The sequence below is a fragment of the Ornithorhynchus anatinus genome, chromosome 4, assembly GCF_004115215.2.
Source record: "Ornithorhynchus anatinus isolate Pmale09 chromosome 4, mOrnAna1.pri.v4, whole genome shotgun sequence".
In the NCBI taxonomy this organism is placed as follows: domain Eukaryota; kingdom Metazoa; phylum Chordata; class Mammalia; order Monotremata; family Ornithorhynchidae; genus Ornithorhynchus; species Ornithorhynchus anatinus.
The window spans coordinates 103892244-103919658 of NC_041731.1; the positions used below are offsets into that span (position 1 = coordinate 103892244).

At 49.8% G+C, this 27415-nt stretch overlaps 1 protein-coding gene across 1 annotated transcript; it reads left to right on the forward strand.

Annotated features, from left to right (window-relative positions):
* The first annotated feature begins 355 nt into the window (after nt 1-355).
* Nucleotides 356-19241, forward strand: CTBS (chitobiase). The gene is made up of 7 exons (XM_029063834.2): nt 356-507; nt 5284-5422; nt 5881-6089; nt 11450-11621; nt 13981-14078; nt 15263-15424; nt 18496-19241. Exons 1-7 carry the CDS (start codon nt 397-399, stop codon nt 18679-18681), a joined length of 1077 nt encoding a protein of 358 aa, XP_028919667.1. The 5' UTR covers nt 356-396; the 3' UTR covers nt 18682-19241.
* The last annotated feature ends 8174 nt before the right edge of the window (nt 19242-27415 follow it).

The window sequence follows — 27415 nt, forward strand, 5'->3', positions numbered from 1 at the left end:
AGGGAGAATGAATGAATGAATGAATGAATGAGTGAATGAATGAATGCATGCAAAAAGGTGAAGGGGGAGAATGAATGAATGAGTGAATGAATGAATGCATGCAAAAGGGTGGAGGGGGAGAATGCGTGCATGCATGCACGCATGCAAAAAGGGTGGAGGGGGAGAATGAATGCATGCATGCAAAAGGGTGGAGGGGGAGAATGAATGAATGCATGCAAACGGGTGGAGGGGGAGAATGAATGAATGAATGAAAGGGGCGTGTCCTAGAGGCGCGCGATTGGGCGGGGTGCGGAGAGGGGGCGGGGCCTGGAGGCGCGCGCGGAAGGGGGAGGGGGCGGGGCCTCCCGCAGGCAGGCAGGTCACGCAGGCAGGCGAGCAGGCGAGCAGGCAAGCGGGATGCGGGCAGGCGAGATGCAGGCGGTGCAGCGGCGGCCGCCGGACCTGCAGCAGGAGCCGGAGCTGCAGCAGGAGCCGGAGCTGCAGCAGGAGCCGGAGCTGCAGCAGGAGGTGCAGGAGGAGCCGGGGCTGCAGGAGGTGGCGTCGAGAGGCCCCCCGCCGGTCCCGCCGGTCCTGCCGCCGCCGCCGCTGCTGCTGCTGCTGGGGCTGCTGAGCCTGGCGTCCGGCGGCCGGGCCCCCCGCCCCGAGCCCTGCCCCTGCGCCCGTCCCGACCTGTGCCGCCCCGTCCCGCCGCCCCCACGCCCCGAGGTCCGCTCCTGCCCCTGCCCCTGCCCCTGCCCCTGCCCCTGCCCCTGCCCCTGGCAGACGGGCCGCCCCGGGCTGGGCCGGGGACTGGGCCCGACCCCATCCGCTTGGGTCCACCCCAACGCTTACAACAGTGCTCGGCACGCAGTAAGCGCTGGACAGATACCACGCTTACCATCAGCGCCGGTCTTAACTCGCCCAGACTGTCCTTCGCCCCTCTGGGCCTCAGTGCCCTCCTCGGGAAAATGGCCATTGAGCCTGGGGGGCCCCACCCCCATCCCGGCGCTTAGAACAGTGCTTGCCACTTAGTAAGCGCTTCCCAGATGCCACGGGTAGTATTATCTGCACCGGTCTTACTAGCTAGGGCTCTCCACTTCTCTGGGCCTCAGTGACCTCACCTGTTAAATGGGGATTGAGGCGATTGGGGAGCCCCATGTGGGGTAGGGACTGGGTCCAACCCCATCTGCTTGGGTCCACCCCGGCGCTCGGAACGGTGCCCGCCACACGGCAGGCGCCTCACGGATACCACCGTTATGAATTATCCGCATCAGTCTTCGCTAGCTGAGCCTGCCCTTCGCCTCTCTGGGCCTCAGTGCCCCCATCTGGAAAATGGGGATTGAGCCCGGGAGCCCCACGGGGGACGGGGACCGGTTCCATCCTCCTCCGCTTTGCGTCCACCCCGGCGCTTCGAACAGCACTCGACACGGAGCGCGTAACAGATGCCGTAATTATTATTAGCCGGAGAAAGGGCACTGACCCGAATTCTGCCTTCTTGGCACGACTCTTGACCCTGTGCCCGTTAAGGACGTATTTCCCGTCCCCCTCCCTACTCAGAAAGATGGCTGGGAACGGGAGCTCGTGCAGCTTTTCTCTTCTCTCTACCCCCCTTCCCCCCCATTTAATATTTTTATTAATGACAGTAGGCTGTGGCCTTTGTTAAGCGCGTACAATGTGCCAAGCGGAGTGCCAAGCGTGGGATTCGATCCAAGATCAGGGTTTTCTCCTCGCATACGGGGCCGGTTTCCTCTCGACCTTCCTTTCCCTGAACAAGAAACAGACTGGGTTTATGTCGAGAGGAGATGATGGGATTTGGCCAAACTGGATGGTTTGGGACAGTGAGGTTAAAAGGGGGGGGGTCCAAAGAGCGGCTGCGTCGAGTCACTGATTGGCACTGTGGAGTCCCAGACTTGGTTCAGAGCAAAGATAAGAGTCAGTTAATATTAACTCTTTGGTCGGGAAAGCATTGAAATTCCCAGAATCTTAAATCTGTGCCCCTGACCTTCATAATTATAATGGTGGTATTTGTTCAGCGCTTACTATTTGCCAAGCACCTTTCTAAGCGTCTTCGGGTTGTCCCAGGTAGGGCTCAAAGTCTCAATCCCCGTTATACAGCTGAGGGAACCGAGGCCCAGAGAAGTGAGGTGACTTGCCCGAGGCCCCGCAGCAGACGAGTGGCGGAGTGGGGATTAGAACCCGCGACCTCTGACTCCCAAGCCCGCGCTCTTTCCACCGAGCCACGCTGCTTCTCTTCATGACAACAGGGTAGCAAGGCACCGTTTTCTACTGGAAAGAGCGCAGGCCTTCTCGGCCCCTTGCCTGCCGTGTGACCTTGGGCAAGTCATTTAACTTCCCTGGGCCTCCTTTCACTCATCTGAAGAATGGGGATTCAATACCTGTTCTCCCTCCTGGTGACAGTGTGAACCCCACGTGGGATCTGATGATCTTGTATTTACTACAGTGCTTGGCACACAGTGAGCACCTGACAGTTACAGTTATTATTATTATTATTATTAAGTGCTTACTATGCGTCAAGCACTAGGAGAGGTACAAGTTAATCAGGAGGGTCACGGTCTAAATAGGAGGGAGAACGGGTATCTAATCTCCATTTTAGAGATTAGGGAGGGAAGTGAAGAGACTTATCCAAGGTCACAGTGCAGGCAAGTGGTAGATCTGGGATTAGCCCGTGACTCCCCGATCTGGACTCTTTCCACCAGGCCGGGCCGCTTCTCGCGTTTCCCTCTGCCCTGTGGCAAGATGTGCCGTGTTTCCCCCTGGTGATTTGAAGGTTGAGGACTGGGGTTTGGATCATCTCCCGGCGGGCAGGTTTCCCGGCCCTGGGCTCCTGACTCCCGGCTCCCGCTCGCTCCCACCACCGTAATGTCTTCGTCCCAGCTCGGGGCCGTCAAAGGAGCCAGGAGTGAGGATGGGGTCTAGAGGCCGGGAGCCTGGAAACTTCCAACTCTCTCTGCCCCCTTGATCCCAGAAATCCTGTGTTCCAAACAGTATCGCTAGAGAAGCAACGTGGCTCGGAGGAAAGAGCCCGGGCTTGGGTGTCTAATTCTCTTCCCCTCTTCAAATCCCTACTTAAAGCTCACCTCCTCCAAGAGGCCTTCCCAGACTGAGCTCCCCCCTTTTTCCCTCCTTTCCCTCTACCCCCCCTTCACTTCTCCGCAGCTAAACCCTCTTCTCCCCCTTTTCCCTCTCCCGTCCCACCCCCTCAGCGCCGTACTCGTCCGCTCAACTGTATTTATCTTCATCGCCCTATTTATTTTGTTTAATGAGATGGACATCACCCTGATTCTACTTAGTTGCCATTGTTTTTATGAGATGTTCTTCCCCTTGACCCTGTTTATTGCCATCGTTCTCGTCTGTCCGTCTCCCCCGATCAGACCGTAAGCCCGTCAAAGGGCAGGGACTGTCTCTGTTGCGGATCTGTGCATTCCAAGTGCTTAGTACAGTGCTCTGCATATAGCGCTCAATAAATACTATTGAATGAATGAATGAGTCAGAGGTCCAGGGTTCGAATTCCGGCTCCGCCACGTGTCAGCTGTGTGACTGTGGGCAAGTCACCTCACTAGGCCTCAGTTCCCTCATCTGGAAAATGGGGGTGAAGACTGTGAGCCTCACGTGGGACAACCTGATGACCCCTGTATCTGCCTCAGCGCTCAGAACAGTGCTGTGCACATAGTAAGCGCTTAATAAATGCCAACATCATTATAACCAGTGAACCGCGGCTTTCCTCACAGCCCTTCTGAAATCACATCTCCTCCAAGAGGCCTTCCCGGCTTGATTTCCAGTCTCCCCCACCTTATCTTTCCCAACTGTTCAAGAGCCACCTAATCACCTATTATCCTCTCTTCCTCCTGCTTTCAATGCCTACCTCGTCTCGCTAGATTGTAAGCTCCTCGACCTCGGGCCGGGTCATGTCTTCTTGCTCTGTTCTACTCTGCCAAGGGCTTAGTACTGGGTCCCGCCCGAACCAGAAGGCGGATGATGAACCAAGCCAACAATCAATCAATACTATTGCTTGAGTGAACGAAGAGGCACTTATTCATTCATTCAATAGTATTTATTGAGCGTTCACTATGTGCGGAGCACTGTACCAAGCGCTTGGAATGTACGGATCGGCAACAGATAGAGACAGTCCCTGCCCTTTGACGGGCTGACGGTCTAATCGGGGGCGACAGACAGACAAGAACAGTGGCAATAAATAGAATCGAGGGGATGAACATCGCGTTAAAATAATAGCAAATAAATAGAATCAGGGTGATGTACATCTCATTAACAAAATCTGAAGTAGGCGCTCAATATCATCACTCGTGATATTCCCAGCCGGGAACAATAATTAATAATAATAATAATGTTGGTATCTGTTAAGCACTTTCTATGTGCAACTCAGTGGAAAGAGCCCGGGCTTGAGAGTCAGAGGTCATGGGTTCAAATCCCAGCTCTGCCACTTATCAACTGTGTGACTGTGGGCAAGTCACTTCACTTCTCTGGGCCTCAGTTACCTCATCTGTAAAATGGGAATTAAGACTGAGCCTCACATGGGACAACCTGATTCCCTTGTACCTACCCCAGCCCTTAGAACAGTGCTCTGCACATAGTAAGCACTTAACAAATACCAACATTATTATTAAAGTACTGTTCTAAGCTCTGGGGGGGGATATAAGGTGATGAGTTTGTCCCACGTGGGCTCACAGTCTTCATCCCCATTTTCCAGATGAGAGAACTGAGGCCCAGAGAAGGTAAACGACTTGCCCAAAGTCACACAGCTGACAAGCGGCGGAGCAGGGATTAGAACCCACGACCTCTGACTCCCAAGCCCGGGCTCTTTCCTCCGAGCCACGCTGCTTCTCTTACTTCATATTGTATTCCAAATATTAACAGTTATTCAGTGAAAATTAGGGACAGTCAGCACAGCCCTCTCTATTGTAAGCTCCTCGGGGGCAGGGAAAGTGGCTACCAACTCGGTCCTATGGACTCTCCCAAGCATTTAGTGCAGTGCTCTGCATACAATAAGTGCTCAGTACATACAGCTGATCCATCGATTGATAGCCAAGCCCGCTTTTGGTCTATTGCCCTTCAAAAATCAAGTAGGTTTGATAATATTGAATTTTTTGGAAGAAGTATCCCTAGTTAGAAGGTGTCTGAGTAAAAAATGTTTAAAGAAATAAGGCACCTGAACTGGTTTCATTTAAATTAGGATGAGAAAAAGGGCTTATTTGGGTGTTTTGTTTTTTTCAGTTTAGACGAAGGCCTTTAAATGGAAGTTTTGACTTTCCATTGGATTCCCCACAGGTCTTCGTGTTCGATGTTGGACGGAAAACCTGGAAGTTTTATGACTGGTCTCAAATTACAACCGTGGCAGCATTTGGAAAGTATGATCCGGAACTCATGTGTCACGCTCATTCGCAAGGCTCCAGGATAGTGCTAAAAGGTTAGTTGAAGTCGGAATTGGGCATTAGATTTAGTTGGAAGAATCGCGAGCGCTTTCCAGCTTTCTCAGTTTTTCAGGAGGAAGTGTTTTCAGGACTTTATTCCATTCTTACCTCTCTGTCAGATACCAGAACAGAAATAAAGGACATTTCAGAAATCTCAAAAATCCTTCTGTGAAGGTCTGCTTTCTTTACCTCACGAATCCAAGCCTTTTGAAAAACAGAAGGCCTCAATTGGTTTCTCCAAATTGGAAAAATTGTTTGTCATAATTGCTTAAAGGATGCTCTTGGGAATTAACGAGGGAGTGGCACTTTTGGGTTGACCTGTGGCGTCTTTAAAGAGAAGTGGTTTAAATGGAGGCGAAACAGGCCAGAGCACTGCGGCATGTGATGTTTGCTAGGCATTTCAATAACACTAGATGTTCGTGTTCAGATGAAATCTATGTTTTCTTATCTTCAGGAGATGTCCCCTTAGAAGATATCGTTAATCTGACGTTCAGAGCGTCTTGGATAGCTGAACAACTGGATTTGGCCAAGAAACAGTATATGGATGGAATTAATATAGATATAGAGCAAGAAGTTAATGACTCCTCACCAGAATATGACGCATTAACCGCTTTGGTTAGAGAAACTACGGAAGCATTCCATTCAGAAATTCCAGGATCACAGGTAAAAAGATGAGAGTGGACTCTCACAACTTGAAATACATGCATTTTGTCCTCCCGTTAGGGAGGTTCTCCAATAGAGAAGCTGTGTGGCCTGCCGGAAAGAGCACACGGGCCTGGGTGTAGGAGGACCTGGGTTCTAATCTTGGCTCTGCCACGTACCTGCTGCGACAAGCACTGAACTTCTACATGTCTCAGTTCCCTCATCTGCAAAATGGGGATTTTCCACCCTCAGACGGTGAGTCCCTTGTGAGACCTGATTGTCTTGTCTCTACCCCAGCACTCTGTACAGTGTTTGACATATAGTAGGTAATAATTAATAATTGTGGTATACGGTAAGCACTTATTATATACCAGGCACTGTACTAAACGTTGGGGTGGATCCAAGCAAATCGGGGTGGACACAGTCCCCGTCCCATGTGGGGCTCACAATCTCAACCCCCATTTTACAGATGAAGGAATTGAGGCACAGACAAGTGAAGTGGCTTGCCCAGGGTCACACAGCAGACAAGTGGTGGAGCCGGGATGAGAACCCATGACCTTTTGACTCCCAGGCCCGGGCTCTGTCCACGGCATCATGCTGTGTGAGTGTAGTAACAAATACCACAATTATTATTTTTGCAATGATATAATAATGTTATTTATTATTGATATTAATAATAGATTTTTAAATAAAACCTAGTTGGGATTATTAGGAGAAGCTTTGAAACGTGTTGTGGAAGATACGGTTAGTAACGGAAGTAAAAGAGTTTTACTAAAAAGTAGTTGGTAGTTCAGACTCTACTTTGCTAGCGAAGAAGGAGAGAAGCAGCGTGGCTCAGTGGAAAGAGCCCGGGCTTGGGCGTCAGAGGGCATGAGTTCGAATCCCGGCTCCGCCGCTTGCTAGCTGTGTGATTTTGGGTAAGTCACTTCACTTCTCTGTGCATCAGTTACCTCATCTGTAAATTGGAGAAGCAGCATGGCTCAGTGGAAAGAGCACGGGCTTTGGAGTCAGGGCTCACGAGTTCGAATCCCAGCTCTGCCACTTGTCGGCTGTGTGACTGTGGGCAAGTCACTTAACTTCTCTGTGCCTCAGTTCCCTCATCTGTAAAATGGGGATTAAGACCGTGAGCCCCACGTGGGACAACCTGATTCCCCTGTGTCTACCCCAGCGCTTAGAACAGTGCTCGGCACATAGTAAGCGCTTAACAAATACCAACATTATTATTATTATTATTAAAATGGGGGTGAAAACTGTGAGCCCCACGTGGGACAACCTGATCACCCCAGATCCTAAGCTCCTCCCAGAGCTTAGAACAGTGCTTTGCTCATAGTAAGCGCTTAACAAATAGCACCATTATTATGATTACTAATACACCCTTCTTCATCGCTGACCGAACAGCTTCTCTTTCTTGATCTCTCTTCCCTTCCCGGGCTTCACGCACCGCCGAGCGCTGTTCACCTCTACTTTTGCTGTCTGTGTTCACCTCTGCTGGTCTTTATGTCTGCTCTTCCCTTTTCTGTTTATTTTCTCTGTACTTATTTTGTCCCTTTCGTCATCCCCACACCCCCGTCCTTCTTCCTCTCTTTCCCCCGTCACATTCTCTGCCTTCCGTTTGCTGTCTCATCATCCTCTTTGGCTCAGTGTCCCCCCGGTGCTTGGTTCCTCTGATCTTCTGGACTCCACTGCCTCGAAATCTTGAGAAGTAGTGTGGGCTAGTGGAAGGAGCACGGGCCTGGATGTCGGAGGACCTGGGTTCTAATCCTGCCTCTGCCGCTCGCCTGCGTGGCTCAGGGGAAAGAGCACGGGCTTTGGAGTCAGGGCTCATGAGTTCGAATCCCAGCTCTGCCACTTGTCGGCTGGGTGACTGTGGGCGAGTCACTTAACCTCTCTGTGCCTCGGTTCCCTCATCTGTAAAATGGGGATTAAGACCGGGAGCCCCACGTGGGACAACCTGATTCCCCTATGTCTACCCCAGCGCTTAGAACAGTGCTCGGCACATAGTAAGCGCTTAACAAATACCAACATTATTATTATTCTCCGGGCCTCAGATTCCTCCCCTGTAAAATAGTGATTAAATCCTACTCCCGTCTATTTTTTTAATGGCATTTTTTAAGCCCTTACTTTCTGCCAGCCACTGTACTAAGATACAGACTGATGGAGCGCTTAGAGCAGTGCTTGGCACATAGTAAGCGCTTAACAAATACCAGTATTATCATCATCATCATCAGGTTGGACGCAGTCCATGTCCCACATGGGGTTCACAGTCTTAATCCCCATTTTACAGATGAGGTAACTGAGACCCAGAGAAGTGAAGCCTCTTGCCCGCGCTCACACAGCAAGGCAAATGGCAGAGCCGGGATTAGAACCCAAGTCCCTCCGACTTCCGGGACCGTGCTCTATCCGCTAGACCACGCTGCTTCTCCCCTTCAGAACGTGAACCTCAGGTGGTGCGAAGACGGCGTCTGACCTGATTATCTGCTATCTACAGCGCTTAGTACAATGCTTGGCACGTACTAAGTGCTTAACAAATACCACTTCATTATCATTATGAGTAATCATCATCATAATAAGAGTCTTTCCCTTTTCCTCACCGCTTCCTTCCCCCGCCCGCCTCCCCCTCACCCCCGTTCTCCACCGGACCTCAGGCAGGCACAAGACTGGAATCCAGCCATCCTGGAACCTCGATAGAATTTTATGTCTGTATTAGCCGCCCTGTCGCCAAGGATGATAATCATCATGATGATGGTATTCATTAAGCGCTTACCGATCACGGCTCTAAGCGCTGGGGGAGATGGAAGGTGATCAGGTTGGCCCACGTGGGGCTCCCAGTCTTCATCCCCATTTGACAGATGAGGATCTGTAATCCATGATCACCTAATAACTATATTCCTTAATCTTCTATTGGCATTTATAATAGCCCTAGTTGGAGTTTTTATTTACCGAGAACACTTAATATCAACTCTGTTATGTCTTGAAGGCGTAAGACTCTCCATCTTTATGACAGTAGCCCTCATTCTTCTTCATCACCACCTAAACTCAACTATAATGTTTCCTCTTATTTTACTAGTCACTTCACTTCTCTGTGCCTCAGTTCCCTGATCTGTAAAATGGGGATTGACTGTGAGCCTCATGTGGGACAACCTGATGACCCTATATTCATTCATTCAATAGTATTTATTGAGCGCTTACTATGTGCAGACCACTGCACTAAGCGCTTGGAACGGACAGGTCGGCAACAGATAGAGACGGACCCTACCCTCTGACGGGCTCACGGTCTAATCGGGGGAGACGGGCAGACGAGAACGATGGCGATAGATAGAGTCGAGGGGAAGAACATCTCATAAAAACAATGGCAAATATAGAATCAGGGTGATGGACATCTCCTTAAACAAAATAAACCAAATATCTACCCCAGCGCTTAGAACAGCGCTCTGCACATAGTAAGCGCTTAACAAATACCAACATTATTATCATCATTAGTCTTCTCCGCATGCGAAGCAGGTGTAGGCTTAGCTCTTCTAGTTAAAACCTCCAACTCATACGGAACAGACCACGTTAATAATCTCACAGATTATTTACGAGGGAACTGAGGCCCAGAGAAGTGAAGTAACTTCCCCCAAATCACCCAGCTGACAAGCGGAAGAGCCGGGATTAGAACCCAGGTCCTCTGACTCCCGAGCCCGGGCTCTTTCCACTAAGACAGGCTGCTTCTATCATGATATCCGTTAAGCGTTACTCTGTGCCAAGCACTGTTCTAAGTGCCGAGGCAGATGCGAGGTAATCAGGTTGGACGCAGTCCCCGTCCCCCATGAGGCTCACACTCTTAATCCCCATTTTACAGGCCGGGTAACTGAGGCCCAGAGAAGTGAAGTGACCGGCTCAAGGTCACGGGGCCGACAAGTGGCAGAGCCGGGATTAGAACCCATGACCTCTGACTCCCAAGCCCGGGCTCTTGCCTCTAGGCCACGCTGCTTCCCGTAACAGTGCTCGGCACGTAGTAAATGCTTAACAAACACCGTAATTATCATTTAACACTTAGGGTGTGCAGAACACTGCACTGAACACTTGGGAGAGTAATAATAATAATAATGGTGGTATTTATTAAGCGCTCACTCTGTACAAAGCCCTGTTTTAAGCGCTGAGGGGGATACAAGGTGATCAGGTTGTCCCACGTGGGGCTCTCAGTCTTCATCCCTATTTTACAGATGAGGTCACTGAGGCACAGAGAGGTTTAGTCAAACAGTTGGCAGGCGGTGGAGCCGGGATTCGAACCCCTTGCCTCTGACTCCCACTCAGTGGAAAGAGCGCGGGCTTGGGAGTCAGAGGTCACGGGTTCTAATCCCCGCTCCGCCGCTAGTCAGCTGTGTGACCTTGGGCAAGTCACTTAACCTCTCTGCGCCTCAGTTACTTCATCTGTCAAATGGGGAGTAAAACTGTGAGCCCCACGTGGGACAACCTGATCACCTTGTATCCCCCCCCAGCGCTTAGAACAGTGCTTTGCACGTAGCAAGCGCTTAACAAATACCACAATTTTTCCACTGAGCCACGCTGAATACAATACACCAGAGTTGGTAGGCCCATTCCCTGCCCGCAACAAGCTCACGGTCTAGAGGGCGAGATGGACGTTAATACAGTAACAGTGTTGGTATTTGTTAAGCGCTTACTATGTGCAGAGCACTGTTCTAAGCGCTGGGGCAGGCACAGGGGAATCAGGTTGTCCCACGGGGGGCTCACGGTCTTGATCCCCATTTTACAGATGAGGTCACTGAGGCACGGAGAAGTTAAGTGACTTGCCCACGGTCACACAACTGACAAGTGGCGGAGCCGGGATTCGAACCCACGGCCCGCGACTCCCAAGCCCGGGCTCTTTCCGCTGAGCCACGCTGCTTCTCAAATAAGTGACGGATAGGCACATAAGTGCAGTGGGGCTGAAGGAGGGATGGCAAAGGGGAATAAATCAGGGGGAGAAGCAGAAAGGAAAGCGTAGTCAGAGAAGGCTTTTTGGAGGAGGTGTGAAGGTGGGGAGAGAGTCAATATCTGTCAGATTGGAAGAGGGAGGGCGTTCCGGGCCAGAGTCAGGATGTATTACGATAGACGAGCTAGACGAGACGTAGTCAGCGCTCAAATACCGTAATCGTTATTATCATTATCGTCACGCGATGCTAACGTGCAACGGGTCTCCGTCCTGCCAGCGAGTCCGTTCGTCGCGCCGCCTGACCCTCCGAGGTCGGACAGATGAAAGGGGCCATATTTTCAGGGGGCCGAGCCGCCGCAGGAGCCGTTCTCTGCGTGGCGAGGGATTCCGCGTGGTTTGGCTAACCACGCGGCGAGAGGAAATCCCCCTTCTTCTAAAGATGTCGGGCCGCGCGTTTCTTCCGCAGGTAACCTTTGACGTGGCCTGGTCTCCGAAGTGCGTAGACCGAAGGTGCTACAATTACAGTGGCATTGCAGACGCTTGCGACTTCCTGTTTGTGATGTCTTACGACGAACAGAGTCAGATCTGGACGCAGTGTATCGCGGCCGCCAATGCGCCGTACGACCGGACCCTCCTCGGTGAGACCATCTGGCCACGCTTTCTCAGTCGTTTGAAGTATTTAGGGATCCTTTGAGTTTTCCAATCGCTACGATCCGTATTCCGGGCTTGGGAGTCGGAGGGCGCGGGTTCTAATCCCGGCTTCGCTTCTCTCTGCCTCAGTGACCTCGTCTGTAAAATGAGGCTGAAGACCGTGAGCCCCACATGGGACAATGCGATTGCCTTGTATCTACCCCAGTGCTTAGAACAGTGCTTGGCACGTAGTAAGCGCTTAAAGCGGCATGGCTCAGTGGAGAGAGCCCGGGCTTGGGAGTCAGAGGTCGTGGGTTCGAATGCCGGCTCTGCCCCTTGTCAGCCGGGTGACTGTGGGCGAGTCACTTCGCTTCTCTGGGCCTCAGTGACCTCATCTGTAAAATGGGGATCAACTGTGAGCCTCACGTGGGACAACCCGATGACCCTGGATCTACCCCAGCGCTTAGAGCAGTGCTCTGCACATAGTAAGCGCTTAATAAATACCAACATTATTATTATTATTATCAACAAATACCAACATTATTATTATTATTATTATACATTGATACTTTCTCAGAACAGATAGTCCGACTGCCTTTATAGATCATCTTAAGGTACCGGTGGCCGGCGGGTATCAAAGCTCCCATTCTTGAATGCGTGGAAAGTTTGATGTCGAGTAAATGTTCCGCAGTTTTTGAAGGTAATTCATTGCCCACGTTCCGTGGCCTTGGGGCCGGGTCAAACAAAAGTAAGGCCAGGATGTCCACCCAAGAATTTATCATTTTATACCAGTAGACTGTTAACATCAGCGTGGCTCAGTGGAGCGAGCCCGGGCTTGGGAGTCAGAGGTCATGAGTTGGAATCCCGGCTCTGCCCCTTGTCGGCTGTGTGACTGTGGGCGAGACACTTCACTTCTCTGGGCCTCAGCGACCTCATCTGCAAAATGGGGATCAACCGTGAGCCTCACGCGGGACAACCCGATGACCCTGTATCTACCCCACCGCTTAGAACAGTGTGCTCTGCACATGGTAAGCGCTTAACAAATACCAATATTATTATTATTCATTATTAACATCGACACAGAGCGCTACCAAGTACTTGGGACAGTGCGGCACAAGGACACCGGTAGACGTGTTCCCTGCCCACAGTGAGCTCACACTCTGGAGAAACAGCATGGCCGGGGCACGGGTTGGGACTCCGTCCATCAGCCGGTGATATTTGTTGAGTGTGAGGGACCTGTGTTCTGATTAATCCTGGCTCCGCCACCCGTCTACTACGTGACTTCTCTGTGCCCGCCTTACTTCCTCTGTGAAATGGGGATTAAGACTCTGAGCTCCACGTGGGACACGGACCGTGTCCAACCTGATTAATTTGCACCTCCCCCAGCACTTAGTTCGGAGCCCAGCACGTAATAAGCACTTAATAGATGCCGGTAAAACGAAAATGTCTTTTTTGCGCTTACAGCGGACCAGCGGATAGTTGACCCGGCCTCATTCTAGTTTCAGAACAGCGAAAATCCCTCTTAATAGGAGCGTTTGAAAGATTCGAAAGGCCCAGCTAGGAGCGCGTAGAGAATACCTTGAGAAGAGTCCAGTTTGATTCGTAATTAGACTGTGAGCCCGTCGATGGGCAGGGATCGTCTCTGTTGCCGAATTGTCCGTTCCAAGCGCTTAGTCCGGTGCTCTGCACATAGTAAGCGCTCAATAAATACTATTGAATGAATGAAAGTAATGGTTACAGTGAAAAGTCAAATTTTTTCCCTGCTCTTTTAAGCATAGCTATCACAGACTTCGAGTGAGATTTTTTTTTACCACATAACCTCCGTCTCAATCAGTCGACGGTGTTTATTGAGCACTTACTGTGGGCAGAGCACTGTGCTAAACCCTTGGGAGAGTAAAGTACGACAGAGTTGGTAGGCACCGTCCCTGCCTTCGAGGGAGGTGGCAGTAAGGATCATCATCATGTTGGTATTTGTTAAGCGCTTACTATGTGCCGAGCACTGCTCTAAGCGCTGGGGGAGGCACAAGGGAATCAGGTTGTCCCACGTGGGGCTCACAGGCTTAATCCCCAATTTACAGATGAGGTAACCGAGGCACCGAGAAGTTAAGTGACTTGCCCAGAGTCACACAGCCGACAAATGGCCGAGCCGGGATTTGAACCCATGACCTCTGACTCCAAAGCCCGGGCTCTTTCCACTGAGCCACGCTGCTTCTCTATAAGGAGCTGTGTATTCTCAAAGCACTAATCGACATGACTCCGTTCCTAGTTTGCTAACTTTTACCTCCTTGCCGCTGCAGACCCGAGGTAAGCAAATCAGATAATCAGAGAAGGAAAACATAAATGTAATTTTTTTTTTATTTGAATTAGGTTATGAAGACTATATTCGCATGGGCATCAGCCCAAAGAAACTCGTTATGGGCGTTCCCTGGTATGGTTATGATTACACTTGCATAGATTTATTAGAGGTAATAATTCATTTTAATATGTCTTATTTTTCTTTCTGGTTTAAACACATTTCTTTTACAAATTTGATTTTGTATGAAGGAATGAAGGCATTTAAGGCACGATTGCTCACGGAGGCAGCGTGGCTTAGTGGAAAGAGCCCGGGCTTGGGAGTCAGAGGTCGTGGGTTCTAATCCCGGCTCTGCCCCCTGTCTGCTGTGTGACCCTGGGCAAGTCACTTAATTTCTCTGTGCTTCAGTTATCTGTAAAAATGGAGATTAAAAAATGAGCCCCATGTGGGACAATCTGATTACCCCGTATCTACCCCAGCGCTTAGAACGGTGCTCAGCGCATAGTAAGCGCTTACCAAATGCCGTAATAATTATTAGTCTTTGGGACCGAATACCAAATGATGCCAAAATGATGTTTACAATCATTCCACGCACAAAATGATTTTGAATGCTTTTCTTTTTTTAAATTGCATCTTAACATCTATCTTTCTGCATGAGTATTTATTTGGAAGTTATTGCGCTGCGATCTATTGACCGGTCAATCTCATTCTGGGCAGAGCCCTGTGCCAAATGCTTGACACTGCACTAGGGACTTGAATCCATTGTTGGAGTGGTAGTGTGTATCGAGCCCCCACTTGGTGCGGTGCACTGTGCTAAGCACTTGAGAAGCAGAGAATAACTAAGTGACATGTTCCCTGCCCACAAGCAACGTGCACTCTTGGAGGGGGAGACAAATGCAAGAATATTTACAGCGAAATAAATGAGTACACGTGTAAAATGGGGATTAAAAGGGTGAGCCCCACACGTTGTATCTTCCCCAGCGCTTGGAACAGTGCTTGGCACATAGTAAGCGCTTAACAGATACCAGGATTATTATTATTATTACATCCATGAGTGCCAAGTAGGGTTCTTAAGTGGCTCAATCAGTCGTATTTACTGAGTGCCTACTGTGTGAAGAGCATTGTACCAAGCACTTGGGGCAGTCGGTCATATTTATTGAGCGCTTACTGTGTGCTGAGCACTGTACTGAGCACTTAAAAAGTTCAATAAATGGACACAACGGCAGTGCAGTAAAAGGGAGTCGGTGGACCTGTTTCCCGTCCACGATGAGCGGGTTTGGCTTAGACTGGTTAGGTCACCGTGCCGTGAAACTCTTCTTGATCCGTAGCGAGCGCTCCCCGTTGTCGTCCTCCTAGGATCGCGTGTGTTCCCTTCCCAAAGTCCCTTTCCGAGGAGCTCCGTGCAGCGATGCCGCGGGACGACAGGTTCCCTATGGGATCATAATGAAGCAAGTGAACGGCTCCATTTCCGGAAGGCGGTGGGATGAGGAGCAGCAGGCGCCGTATTACAACTACAGAGTAAGAGGACTGGGATGAATCCACGCGGAAGAAGTGTTTATGAGCATGTTGGAGCACCCGAGGCTAAATGTATATCCACTTAGAGGCACACCAGAGGAGACCCAACCATCCAGGGATCCTGTGGAATCGTAATAATCATAAAAACGGATGGTCTCCGTTAAGCGCTCGCTACGGGTTACGCACCGTTCTAAGCCCTGGGGTAGATACAAGCTAATCAAGGTCGCACAGAAAAATCCCCGTCCCACACGTCTTAATCCCCGTTTTACAGATGGGGGTCACTGAGGCGCAGAGAAATCGAGTGACTCGCCCACGGTCACGCAGCGGACGAGTGGCGGGTCTGGGATTAGAACCCGGGTCCTTCTGACTCCCAAGGCCGCTGATCCACGCTGGTGAACCGCTCCGTCTCTGAAAGCCGGTGGGATGAGGAGTCGCAGGCGCCGTGTTATAACCACAGAGGAGGGGAACTCGGCTGCATCCACACGGAAGAAGTGTTTATAAGCCTGAATTCGCACCCAAGGCTAAATTTTCATCCACTTAGAGTCACACGTAGAGGAGACCCAATCATCCAGGGTACTTGAGGAAACGGATCTCCCATTTCCGGCTGTCCTTCCGTGGTTCGGCCTGGGTCCCGGCCCCCCTCCGTGGCCCGCCCGAACCACGGGTAGTGGGCTCACCATCCGCACTCCGGGCGTGCCCCAGTTGAAGCCGCGTGGCTCAGTGGAAAGAGCGCGGGCTTGGGAGTCGGGGGTCATGGGTTCGAATCCCGGCTCCGCCACTTGTCGGCTGGGTGACTGTGGGCAAGTCACAACTTCTCTGTGCCTCAGTGACCTCATCTGGAAAATGGGGATTAACCGTGAGCCTCACGTGGGACAACCTGGTAACCCTGTATCTACCCCAGCGCTTAGAGCAGTGCTCTGCACGTCGTGAGCGCTTAACAAATACCATCATTATTACGTTGGTTTCCCTGACCAGCAGGCCACAGGCGACGCCATAGACCCTCATGACAAGCTAAGCTTGGACAGCTAGTAAAGCTAAGCACATTTTGGCTGTTTTTATTTTCTTCAGCGAGGGAGAAAACCTCCCATATGTTTTGATTTCCCTTCTTCCCTCTTCGGAGCTTTTCTAGGCTTAGGCAGGCGTGGTCAGGGTGGAGAAAAATCATTCCCTCAGGTGATCTGCGAGCGGCCTGGAGCTCCCCTTCCCTGGCGGTCTCTTGCCCTGGCCTGGAGCCCCGAAAGTGGGCATCGGAGGCTGGGCTGGACCCCCCTCCCGCTCACAGACACGTATGAATTGGGATGGTCTTGCTGAGACACGACAGCTGCCATGGCCACCTTCCTCCCATATTTCAGAGCCAGGAAGCTCCATTATCTGTCGCAACTCATTCCAGATGAGTCACGGAAGGCGCCGAGAGAGAGCGTTTTCTCCACCTCTCCCTAGTGAGAAGAGCACAGGCCTTGGAGTCAAAGGGCCTGGGTTCTAATCTTTCCTGCCGTGTGACTGGGGGCGAGTCATGGATCGGGGCTTCAGTTACCTCATCTTGAAAATGGGGATTCAATTCAGTTTCCTCCTCTCTGGAGCGTGAGCTCCACGTGGGATGGGGGATCGTGTCGACGTGGTTACCTCGTATCTACCTCGACGCTTAATGCGGGGCTGGGCGCAGAGTAAGTGCTTAACTATGATCGTCATCATCGTTGTTATTGTTGCTATCATTATTAACAACGATAATGAGAACTACCGGGCTGCTGAAGGCAAAAAGTGGGTTGTCTTTCAGGAAACCGATATCACTTCCCAAGGTGAGGGGAAAAGCCGTTTAAAATACGGCCTTCTTTCACCCGCCACCTCCTCTGCTCCCCCGGGTAGTGTGACTGGTTCCAGGGAAACACACCGTGAGAGATCGGTCAATCAGTCGTATCTATTGAGCGCTTACTGTGTGCAGAACCCTGTACTGAGTGCTTGGGAGAGTCCAATATAATACAACAGAGTAGAAGCAGCTTGGCTCAGTGGAAAGAGCACGGAGTGGGAGTCAGAGATCTATGACTCTGGGCAAGTCACTTCACCTCTCTGGGCCTCGGTGACCTCATCTGTAAAATGGGGATGAAGACTGGGAGCCCCACGTGGGACAACCTGATCACCCCGTATCTCCCCCAGGGCTTGGCACAGAGTAGACGCTTAACAAAATGCCATCGTTATTAATGGGAGGAAGGAGAAGGGGACAGTTGGAGCAACTTTCTCCCTCTTTCATCCCCTTGTCCTTGGGAACCCAGGGTCCCTTCAGTTCCTTGTTCTTCTTCCTTCCTTCCCCACCCACGCAGGGAATCCCGATCCGCACCTCCGGCCAGGGAGGTGGGAGGAGAGGGAACGTCACATCAGTCCCACCCCCTGGACTCACAAACTCGTGCGCCCAATCGGTCAATCTACGTTCCTCGTGGGCAGGGAACGTGTCTACCAACTCCATTCTACTCTCCCAAGTGCCTAGTACAGTCCTCTGCACACAGGAAGTGCTCAATGAATATAATTGATTGAATCAGTGCTATTGATTGAGCACTTAGAGTGGGGAGAGTACAATATAACAGAGTGGGGAGAGACGCTCCCTGCCCACAGTGAGCTTACAGGCTCTAGGGGGAAGACGGCCGTTAATATAAATTGCGGTTATACTACTAATATTGGTATCTGTTAAGCTTTTACTATGTGCCAGGCACTGCACTAAGCGCTGGGCTGGATCCAAGCAAATCGAGTTGGACACAGTCCCCGTCCCACGTGGGGCTCCCCGTCTCACTCCCCATCTTCCAGATGAGGTCACTGAGGCACGGAGAGAGAGGTAAAGGTGACTCTGAGGGGACGTGGGACAGGGACTGTGTCCCACCCGATTTGCTTGTATCCACCCCAACGCTTAGTAGTGCCCGGCACGCGGCAAGCACTTAACGAATACCAACGTTATCATCACTGTTATTATTGTTTTGGAAAATGCGGGAGATGCCCATTTTACCTCGTGGTTGTGAATCACTGGATTGCTGAAACTACTTCCTCTTCCACTGTGGGCTTCAGTTCTCTTTTCTTCTGAATTTGCCCAGGACCCCGCTGGCCATTTTCACCAAGTTTGGTACGATGACCCACGGAGCATTTCCTCAAAGGCAGCCTATGCGAGGGACCGGGGCTTAAGGGGCATCGGCATGTGGAATGGAAATAGCCTTGACTACTCTGGGGGGTCTGAAGCCCAAAAACAGACGGAGGAAATGTGGCGAGCCTTAAGACCTTAGCTCCGAGACGGCGGGACGCCGGGGCTGGAGCCATCTGCGAGGCCGGAACCGGGGACTTCTTCTCTGAAGACGATTTCTCTATTAAAATATAACCAAGCTTTGATTGTGTTCACTGCCTAGTGTTGCCCGTGATAGCCAACGTTTCTAGAAGGTTGGAAAGAAGGAAACCCTGCCACTATCAGAAACGCACATAATATTTTCAAATGATTAATTTTATTAATTATTTTCAAATAATCCTCATTTATGCATCTAATATCTTGAAAATTTAAAATTGACTATGTAGTGTCTTTTTTTAGGGCCGTGTCGCTGTTGCAGATGGAGGATGAGATCTTGGCTCTTGAGATAGATAATGTCAGGAAGAAATTTTCTATTTGGGATTACAGGTGATTCTCCTGCTGTTCTTGATGATCTTCCAAATCACCCCTCACCTTTTACGGTTACTGAATGTTCTGTTCATTAGCAACTTTTGTGCTTTAACCTTTTTATTTTCTAGTGTTAATTTTTTTTTTTTTAGATTTGCATCACTTCCAGTTTAAAATATCATGACATTGTGTTCTCAACCGATGTTCCTCTTTCTAAAAAAACCTCCATTAGATGATTTTCTGCTTTTTCATATGATTATTACATGATCTTAGTTAAGTGGCTTGGGAGCAGCGTGGCCTAGGAAAGAGTGCACCAATCTGGGAGCCAGAGGACCTGGGTTCTAATCCTGGCTCTCCCGCTTGCCTGCCGTGTAACCTTGGGCAAGTCACTTAACTTCACCGTTCCTGTTTCCTCAACTGCAAAATGGGGATTCAATATCTGTTCTCTCCCCTACGTAGACTGTGAGCCCCATTTAATAATGTTGGTATTTGTTAAGCGCTTACTATGTGCCGAGCACTGTTCTAAGCGCTGGGGAAGATACAGGGTCATCAGGTGGTCCCACGTGAGGCTCCCAGTCTTCATCCCTATTTGACAAATGAGGTAACTGAGGCCCAGAGAAGTGAAGTGACTTGCCCACAGTCACCCAGCTGACAAGGGGCAGAGCCGGGATTCGAACCCATGACCTCTGACTCCCAAGCCCGGGCTCTTTCCACTGATCCACGCCCCATATGAGACCAGGACTATTAACTGATTAACTTGTGTCTGTCCCAGCCCTTAGAGTAGTGCTTGTCACATAGTAAAGCCTTAACAAATATCATAAAAGAGTTTCTAGATGAGGTTGCATTTTCATAAAGTTAGATGACCTCAGCTCCCTAAACAGATTGAGGCAGGACTGTATCCAGGCATCGCGGGCTGGAATAGATTCAGTATTTACCAAACATTCTGTCTAGAAATCCCAGTGAAATGAAACTGGGGGTGACCCTCTGCCATCAGAAAAGATAAAAAGGCGAATAGGCTCCGAGGGCCAATAGCCAATAGAATAAACCATTGTTCTTAAGACCGTGAACCCGTCAATGGGCAGGGATTGTCTCTATCTGTTGTCGAATTGTACATTCCAAGCGCTCAGTACAGTCCTCTGCACATAGTAAGCGCTCAATAAATACTGTTGAATGAATGAATGAATTCTGCAAGTGTTTTTTATTGTCATTTAGTGGAATACGGGGTCTACCCCAGCGCTTAGAACAGTGCTCTGCACATAGTAAGCACTTAACAAATACCAACATTATTATTATCTTATGTAGAAGGGGGATAATAGGAGTTCTAGTAATCTCATCCACCAGAATAGCCCACACCAGAGCGGGGTAAGACTTCCGGGTCAATAGCTTTCTCTGGGAATTCTCTTCCTAAGGAAATGGTTCGCCTTATCCTTCGGCATTTCCTCCTAACCTCTTAGCTGCCTTCAACACTGTGGACCTCATAGAAATATTGTCCAACCTCGGCTTCACTGACACATTCCTCTCGCGGTTCTCTTAGCTCTCCGACCACTCATTCTCATCTCTCTCTTTTTTTTTCCAGCGATATTTGTTAAGCTCTCGCTATGTGCCAGGTGCCGTTCTAAGCACTGGGGACGATGAGGTAACTGAGGCACGCAGAAGTCAAGTGACTTGCCCAAAGTCCACACTGGAGACGTTTGGTGGCGCTGGGATTAGAACCCGGGTCCTCTGGCTCCCAGGCCCGTGATTTGTTTCTACTAGGCCTTGCTGCCTCTCACGTTGACATCACCCAGCAAGTCAGTTGCACAATCTCTTCACTCTGAATCCAGTGTTCTGCTTTCCTGAGTTTTAAATTGTTTTATAATATTTTATATTATTTTATAGTATTTTATGATGGAGCTTAAATCGGATTCCTTGGCAATGTTGGTGCATAATTAGTATTCTACACAACTATAAAGAAAAAGGGGTTGGTATCTGGGTACCGTCCTGTTTCGCTCTTGCCGTCGCTGAAAACTGGCCTTTCGGATTGAATCGAGAGCGTCCGGTTTACTGGGTGGCTGGGGGAATTCAACAGGAGGTTGTAATTTTTGACAATGTGATACCTTGCGGTGTTTTAGGTAAGACCCAGAAGTTAGACACCGGACACCCCTTGTCTGCTGCGTGATTTGGGCAAGTCACTTAACTTCTCTGTACCTCAGTTACCTCATCTGTAAAATGGGGATTGAGGCTGTGAGCCCCTTGTGGGACAGGAACTGCATCCAACCCGATTTGCTTGTATCCACCCTAATGCTTAGTACGGTGCCTGGCACATAGTAAGCCCTTAAATGCCATAATAAGAATAACTTCCTGTCGGGGGGGTGAGGGGGTCACCATTTCAAACCTGAAATGTTTCAACACTTTAAGAACCATTAACTTTCATATTTCAGCAGTCTACTATTTTCTTTGACGTGTTTAAAAATGAGATCGAGCGATGGTATTTATTGAGTACTTACTGTGTGCGGAGCACCATACTAAGAACTTGGGAGAGTACAATACAAGGAGGTGGTATTCATTCATTCAGATTGAGCGCTTACTATGTGCAGAGCACTGTACTAAGCGCTTGGAACGGACAGTTCGGCAACAGAGACCATCCCAGCCCATCGACGGGCTCACAGTCTAATCCGGGGAGACAGATGGACAAAAACAAGATAATTGCGATAATAGAATCAAGGAGATATACACCGCATTAACAAAAATAAATATGGTAATAAAAATCTAGACAAATGAGCAGAGTTCTGAGGGGAGGGGAAGGGAGAGGGGGAGGAGCAGAGGGAAAGGAGGGAAAGGGGGCTTAACTGAGGGGAGCTGAAGAGGGAGCAGAGGGAAAGGGGGAAGCTCAGTCTGGGAAGGCCTCTCGGAGGAGGTGAGCCCTCAGTAGGGCTTTTAATGGACATGAGTCCTGTGGGGTTGAGGGTGGGATGAATAAAGGGTGAGGCAGAAGGAAGAGGGAGTAGGGGAAATGAGGGCTTAGTCGGGGAAGGCCTCTTGGAGGAAATGTGATTTTAATAAGGCTTTGAAGGTGTCAGATAAGAGGGAGGAAGCAGTTCCAGGCCGGAAGGAGGATACGGGCAAGTGAGGAGAGGGTAAGGACTGTGGGAAGAAAAGGAAAGAATAGTAGAAACACCGAAAGAGAAGATCCGAATGAAAACCAGAAGGGAAAGGTGAGTTTAGAACCCCGCCAAGTTGCCGTACTTGATGATATTCCAAATTATGTATCACCTTTTACCGTTACTGAATGTTCTGTTCGTTAGCAACTTTTCTGTTTTAAACTTTTCAAATGTTATATTTTTTTTTTTACATTTTTATCCATCCTGACAATCTGGTGAGCAAATACTATTGATAATAGGTTGGGAATCCTGACCTGGCTTCTTCCTATCTGAAGACCTTGACAAACCAAACTTCCTGGTAAACAGACAGATTCCTAGATAGGACAGAACAAAGGAGAGAGGAAGCTAGTGAGCGCTTAACAATACCATCATTATTATTATTAGGTGATGTGGCCACTTTGAGTAAATGGCAGCTGGACCGGACAAAATGGAGTCCAGGCCAGAGGGCCCGTCACGTTCCATTTTTTGGTATTCTGTGACTCCTAGAGACCCTAGTCACCGGAGTTAGCCTCTTTCATTTAAATAAGGTGGTTAGGAAATAATCCAACAGGCCTAGAAACAAAACAGCTCAGAGGGAACGGTTGGACGAGAAGGTGCTAATGCAAGGCCCAGACCACTGGGCTTCCAGAGCTGCCAAGTCAAACCTTCTCAGTTCTCCCGTGCCAGTGGAGAGAGAGCGAACTAGGAGATCATCGAGGCTTCTGTCAGCTGGCTAGCGAGGCCAATTTTTATTCAGGTTTTTAATCAGAACAGAATCCGAACAACTTTTTCAAAATGAGATTGTTTGCCCCGCCCAGATTCAGCCACTGCAGTTTAACATCGTAATCCATGATAAAAAAAAAAAAAAAAAGCCCTCCCTCAGTGGGCCCTTGCTTATTTCTAGTCAGTTATGCTGTAAATTATTACATTTGGATGTTACAAGGAGGACAAGTATGATGCTAATAGATATTCTGAAGCATATACTCTACTGGTCCTAGAAAAGTTTTTGGTGAAATAGAGGACGATATTCAGGTAGGACCTAATTATAATGCCGTTTTTCAGAAAGATAACCTTGTTATAGTTTCATATGTCACCCGGTTCCATCAAATTACGCATATGAGGTGAGGGGAAACTTTGTTACAGTATCCTCTCCTAATGTGGAATTCCCTTCTTGTTATGGTATTTGTTAGGCGCTTACTATGGGCCAGGCTCTATATTAAGCGCTGGGGTAGATGCAAGCTAATTAGGTCAGACAGAATCCATGCCCACATGTGGCACGCAGTCTTAATCCCCATTTTTCAGGTGAAGGAACGGGGGCACAGAGAAGTAATAATAGTAATAATGGCATTTGTTAAGTGCTTACTATGTGCCAAGCACTGTTCCAAGCCCTGGGGTAGATACAGAGTCATCAGGTTGTCCCTCATGAGGCTCACAGTCTTCATCCCCATTTTACAGATGAGGCCCAGAGAAGTGAAGCGACTTGCCCTAAATCACACAGCTGACAAGTGGCAGAGCTGGGATTAGAACCCATGGCCTCTGACTCCCAAACTCATGCTTCTTCCACTGGGCCACGCTGCTTTGACTTGCCCAAGGTCACACAGCAGACAAGTGGTAGAGCCAGGTTTAGAATCCAGGTCCTTCTGACTTCCACTAATAATAATAATGTTGGTATTTGTTAAGCGCTTACTATGTGCAGAGCACTGCTCTAAGCGCTGGGGGAGATACAGGGTCATCAGGCTGTCCCACGTGAGGTTCCCAGTCTTCATCCCCATTTTCCAGATGAGGTCACTGAGGCCCAGAGAAGTGAAGTGACTTGCCCACAGTCACCCAGCTGACAAGTGGCAGAGCCGGGATTCGAACCCATGACCTCGGACTCCCAAGCCCGGGCTCTTTCCACGGAGCCACGCTGCTTCTCTAACCCAATCCTGTGCTCTCTCCAGTAGACCACGCTCCTTCTCTAACATCATGGAGAATTTCCAGGAACGTTTCAACCGGACCTAAGTGCTCCCATGACGTTTGTCAGATTCCATATAACTAAGTGACATCAATCTGTGTTAAACTGAAATGTCTCCACTGATCAATAATATTTCAGTATTTCCTGGGTGTGGACTACTCTATCAGTGCTTAGGAGAATACAAACTTGTATGTGTGTCCTCCTCAGGAGCGTATATTCCATGTGGGCAGGAAATGTATCACTCCTTTACTCTGAACTTCCCAAATGCCTAGTACATTCAATCGTTTTTATTGAGCGCTTACTGTGTGCAAAGCACTGTACTAAGCGCCTACCATGTCCCGCAACGAGTGGACGCTCACCAGAACCTGCTTCGAAAGAGTTTGACTGTAGTATCCCTTCCCTCAAGGAGCTCACGGTCACAATGTGTCGGGGGAGCGCTCGCGATGCTTTACACGTAGAAGAAGAGAAAGGGACAATGTGTGGCTTAGTGGAAATGATAATAATGTTGGTATCTGTTAAGCGCTTACTATGTGCAGAGCACTGTTGTAAGTGCTGGGGGAGATACAGGTCATCGGGTGGTCCCACGCGAGGCTCGCAGTCTTCATCCCCATTTTCCAGATGAGGGAACTGAGGCCCGGAGAAGTCAAGTGACGTGCCCCCAGTCACCCAGCTGACAGGTGGCAGAGCCGGGATTCGAACCCATGACCTCCGCCTCTCAAGCCCGGGCTCTTTGCACTGAGCCACGCTGCTTCTCAAAGAGCACGGGCTGGGGAGTCGGAGATGGTGGGTTCCAATCCCGGCTCAGCCCTTTGTCAGCTGGTTGACTGTGGGCAAGTCACTTCACTTCTCCGGGCCTCAGTTCCCTCATCTGGAAAATGGGGATGAAGACTGGGAGCCCCACGTGGGACCACCTGATCACTTTGTATCCTCCCCAGTGCTTGGAACAGTGCTTGGAACAGAAATATACATATCATTAAGATTATTATTATTGTTATCGGTGGATGAGTCCTCAACTCCCTTCTGGACCTCCATTTCCTACAGGTAGTTTCAGGGATTGGAGGGAGTCACACGGGTAGCGGGGAGAACAGAGGGATGGAGGCTAGACTGCAGAGGAGAAACTGAGGCGAGAGCCTGAATAATTCCACTGTTGGTATCAGTTCTCCACTCTGCTCTGTCTGGGTCGTCTCAGTTCCTTTCTAACCCGGCATGGAGACGCCTCCCCATTCTTTCCCCTTCCTAATCAGAAAATACCACAAAAATCAACTGAGCCTCTCTTTCTGGGTACCATGTGTTTTTTGCATGCTCTCTTGGGCCTGTCTTCATAATAATAATGTTGGTATTTGTTTAGCGCTTACTATGTGCAGAGCACTGTTCTAAGCGCTGGGGGAGATGCATGTGTTCTTTGCATGCTCTCTTGGGCCTCTCTTAACAATAATAATAATGTGGGTATTTGTTTAGCGCTTACTGTGTGCAGAGCACTGTTGTAAGCGCTGGGGGAGATACATGTGTTTTGGGCCTCTCTTAATAATAATCTTTCTACGGCCCACCCCGCACGCTCCGCTCCTCCGCCGCCCACCTCCTCGCCGTCCCTCGGTCTCGCCTATCCCGCCGTCGACCCCCGGGTCACGTCCTCCCGCGGTCCCGGAAGGCCCTCCCTCCTCACCTCCGCCAAACCCATTCTCTTCCCCTCTTCGAAGCCCTACTGAGAGCTCACCTCCTCCAAGAGGCCTTCCCAGACTGAGCTCCCCCTTTTCCCTCTGCTCCCTCTGCTCCCCCTTCACCTCCCCTCAGCTAAGCCCTCTTTTCCCCCCTTTCCCTCTGCTCCTGCCCCTCTCCCTTCCCCTCTCCTCAGCACCGCGCTCGTCCGCTCAACTGTATATATTTTCATTACTCTATTTATTTTGTTAATGAGATGTATATCACCTCGATTCTATTTATTGCTATTGTTTTGGTCTGTCTGTCTCTCCCCCGATTAGACCGTGAACCCGTCAGTGGGCAGGGATGGTCTCTATCTGTTGCCGATTTGTCCATTCCAAGCGCTTAGTACAGTGCTCTGCGCATAGTGAGCGTTCAATAAATACTATTGAATGAAGAATAATAATAATGTTGGTATTTGTTAAGCGTTTACTATGCGTAGAGCACTGTTCTAAGCGCTGGGGTAGATACGTGTGTGTTTTGCATGCTCTCTTGGGCCTCTCTTAACAATAATAATAATGATGGTATTTGTTAAGCACTTACTATGTGCAGAGCACCGTTCTAAGCGCTCGGGGAGATACAGGCAATCAGGTTGTCCCACGTGAGGCTCCCAGTCTTCATCCCCATTTTCCAGATGAGGTCACTGAGGCCCAGAAAAGTGAAGTGACTTGCCCACAGTCAAACAGCTGACAAGTGGCGGGGCCAGGGATTCGAACCCATGACCTCCGACTCCCCAGCCCGGGCGCTTTCCACTGAGCCAGACTCCTCCTCTTATTCCTTCATTCATTCAATAGTATTTATTAAGCTCTTACTATGTGCAGAGCACTGGACTAAGCGCTTGGAATGGACAAATGGGTAACAGATAGAGACGGTCCCGGCCCTCTGACGGGCTCACGGTCTAATCGGGGGAGACGGACGGACGAGAACGAGGGCGATAAATAGAATCGAGGGGATGAACGTCTCATTAAAACAATAGCAAATAAGTAGAATCAAGGTGATGTGCATCTCATTAACAAAATAAATAGGGGGATGAAGATATACGCGGTCGAGCGGACGGCTGCTCTTACAGGTCTGGCTGCTGGAATGACCATCCATGTGCCCGCCTCGCTTTAGTGAAAATCCTCTTCTTCCCCATCTGTGTTGACAGACTCTCCCAGGGGAATTTCCAAAGAGCTGGATCTTTCCCAGTTTCCTGCTGTGACTTAGAAATCCCCCCCCCCCGGCCTGACTCCACACAGTCGAACGGGCTCTGCTCGTGTGCCTCCTCTCGGGATTACAGCCGGTGATCGTGAGTAAAAATGCCCTAACTGCTTCACTCCGGGAAGCAAGAAGAAATCAGATCGCGTCACCTAAACTAGGACATGGTCCGACGCGGAAGAAAATGTGCTTCTTAATTAAAAAAAAAACCAAAAAACCAGCAATGACTGTAAAATAATAATAATGTTGGTATCTGTTAAGCGCTTACTCTGCGCAGAGCACCGTTCTAAGCGCTGGGGGAGATACGGGGTCATCAGGTGGTCCCACGTGAGGCTCCCAGTCTTCATCCCCATTTAACAGAAGAGGAAACGGAGGCCCAGAGAAGCGAAGCGACTCGCCCGCAGTCG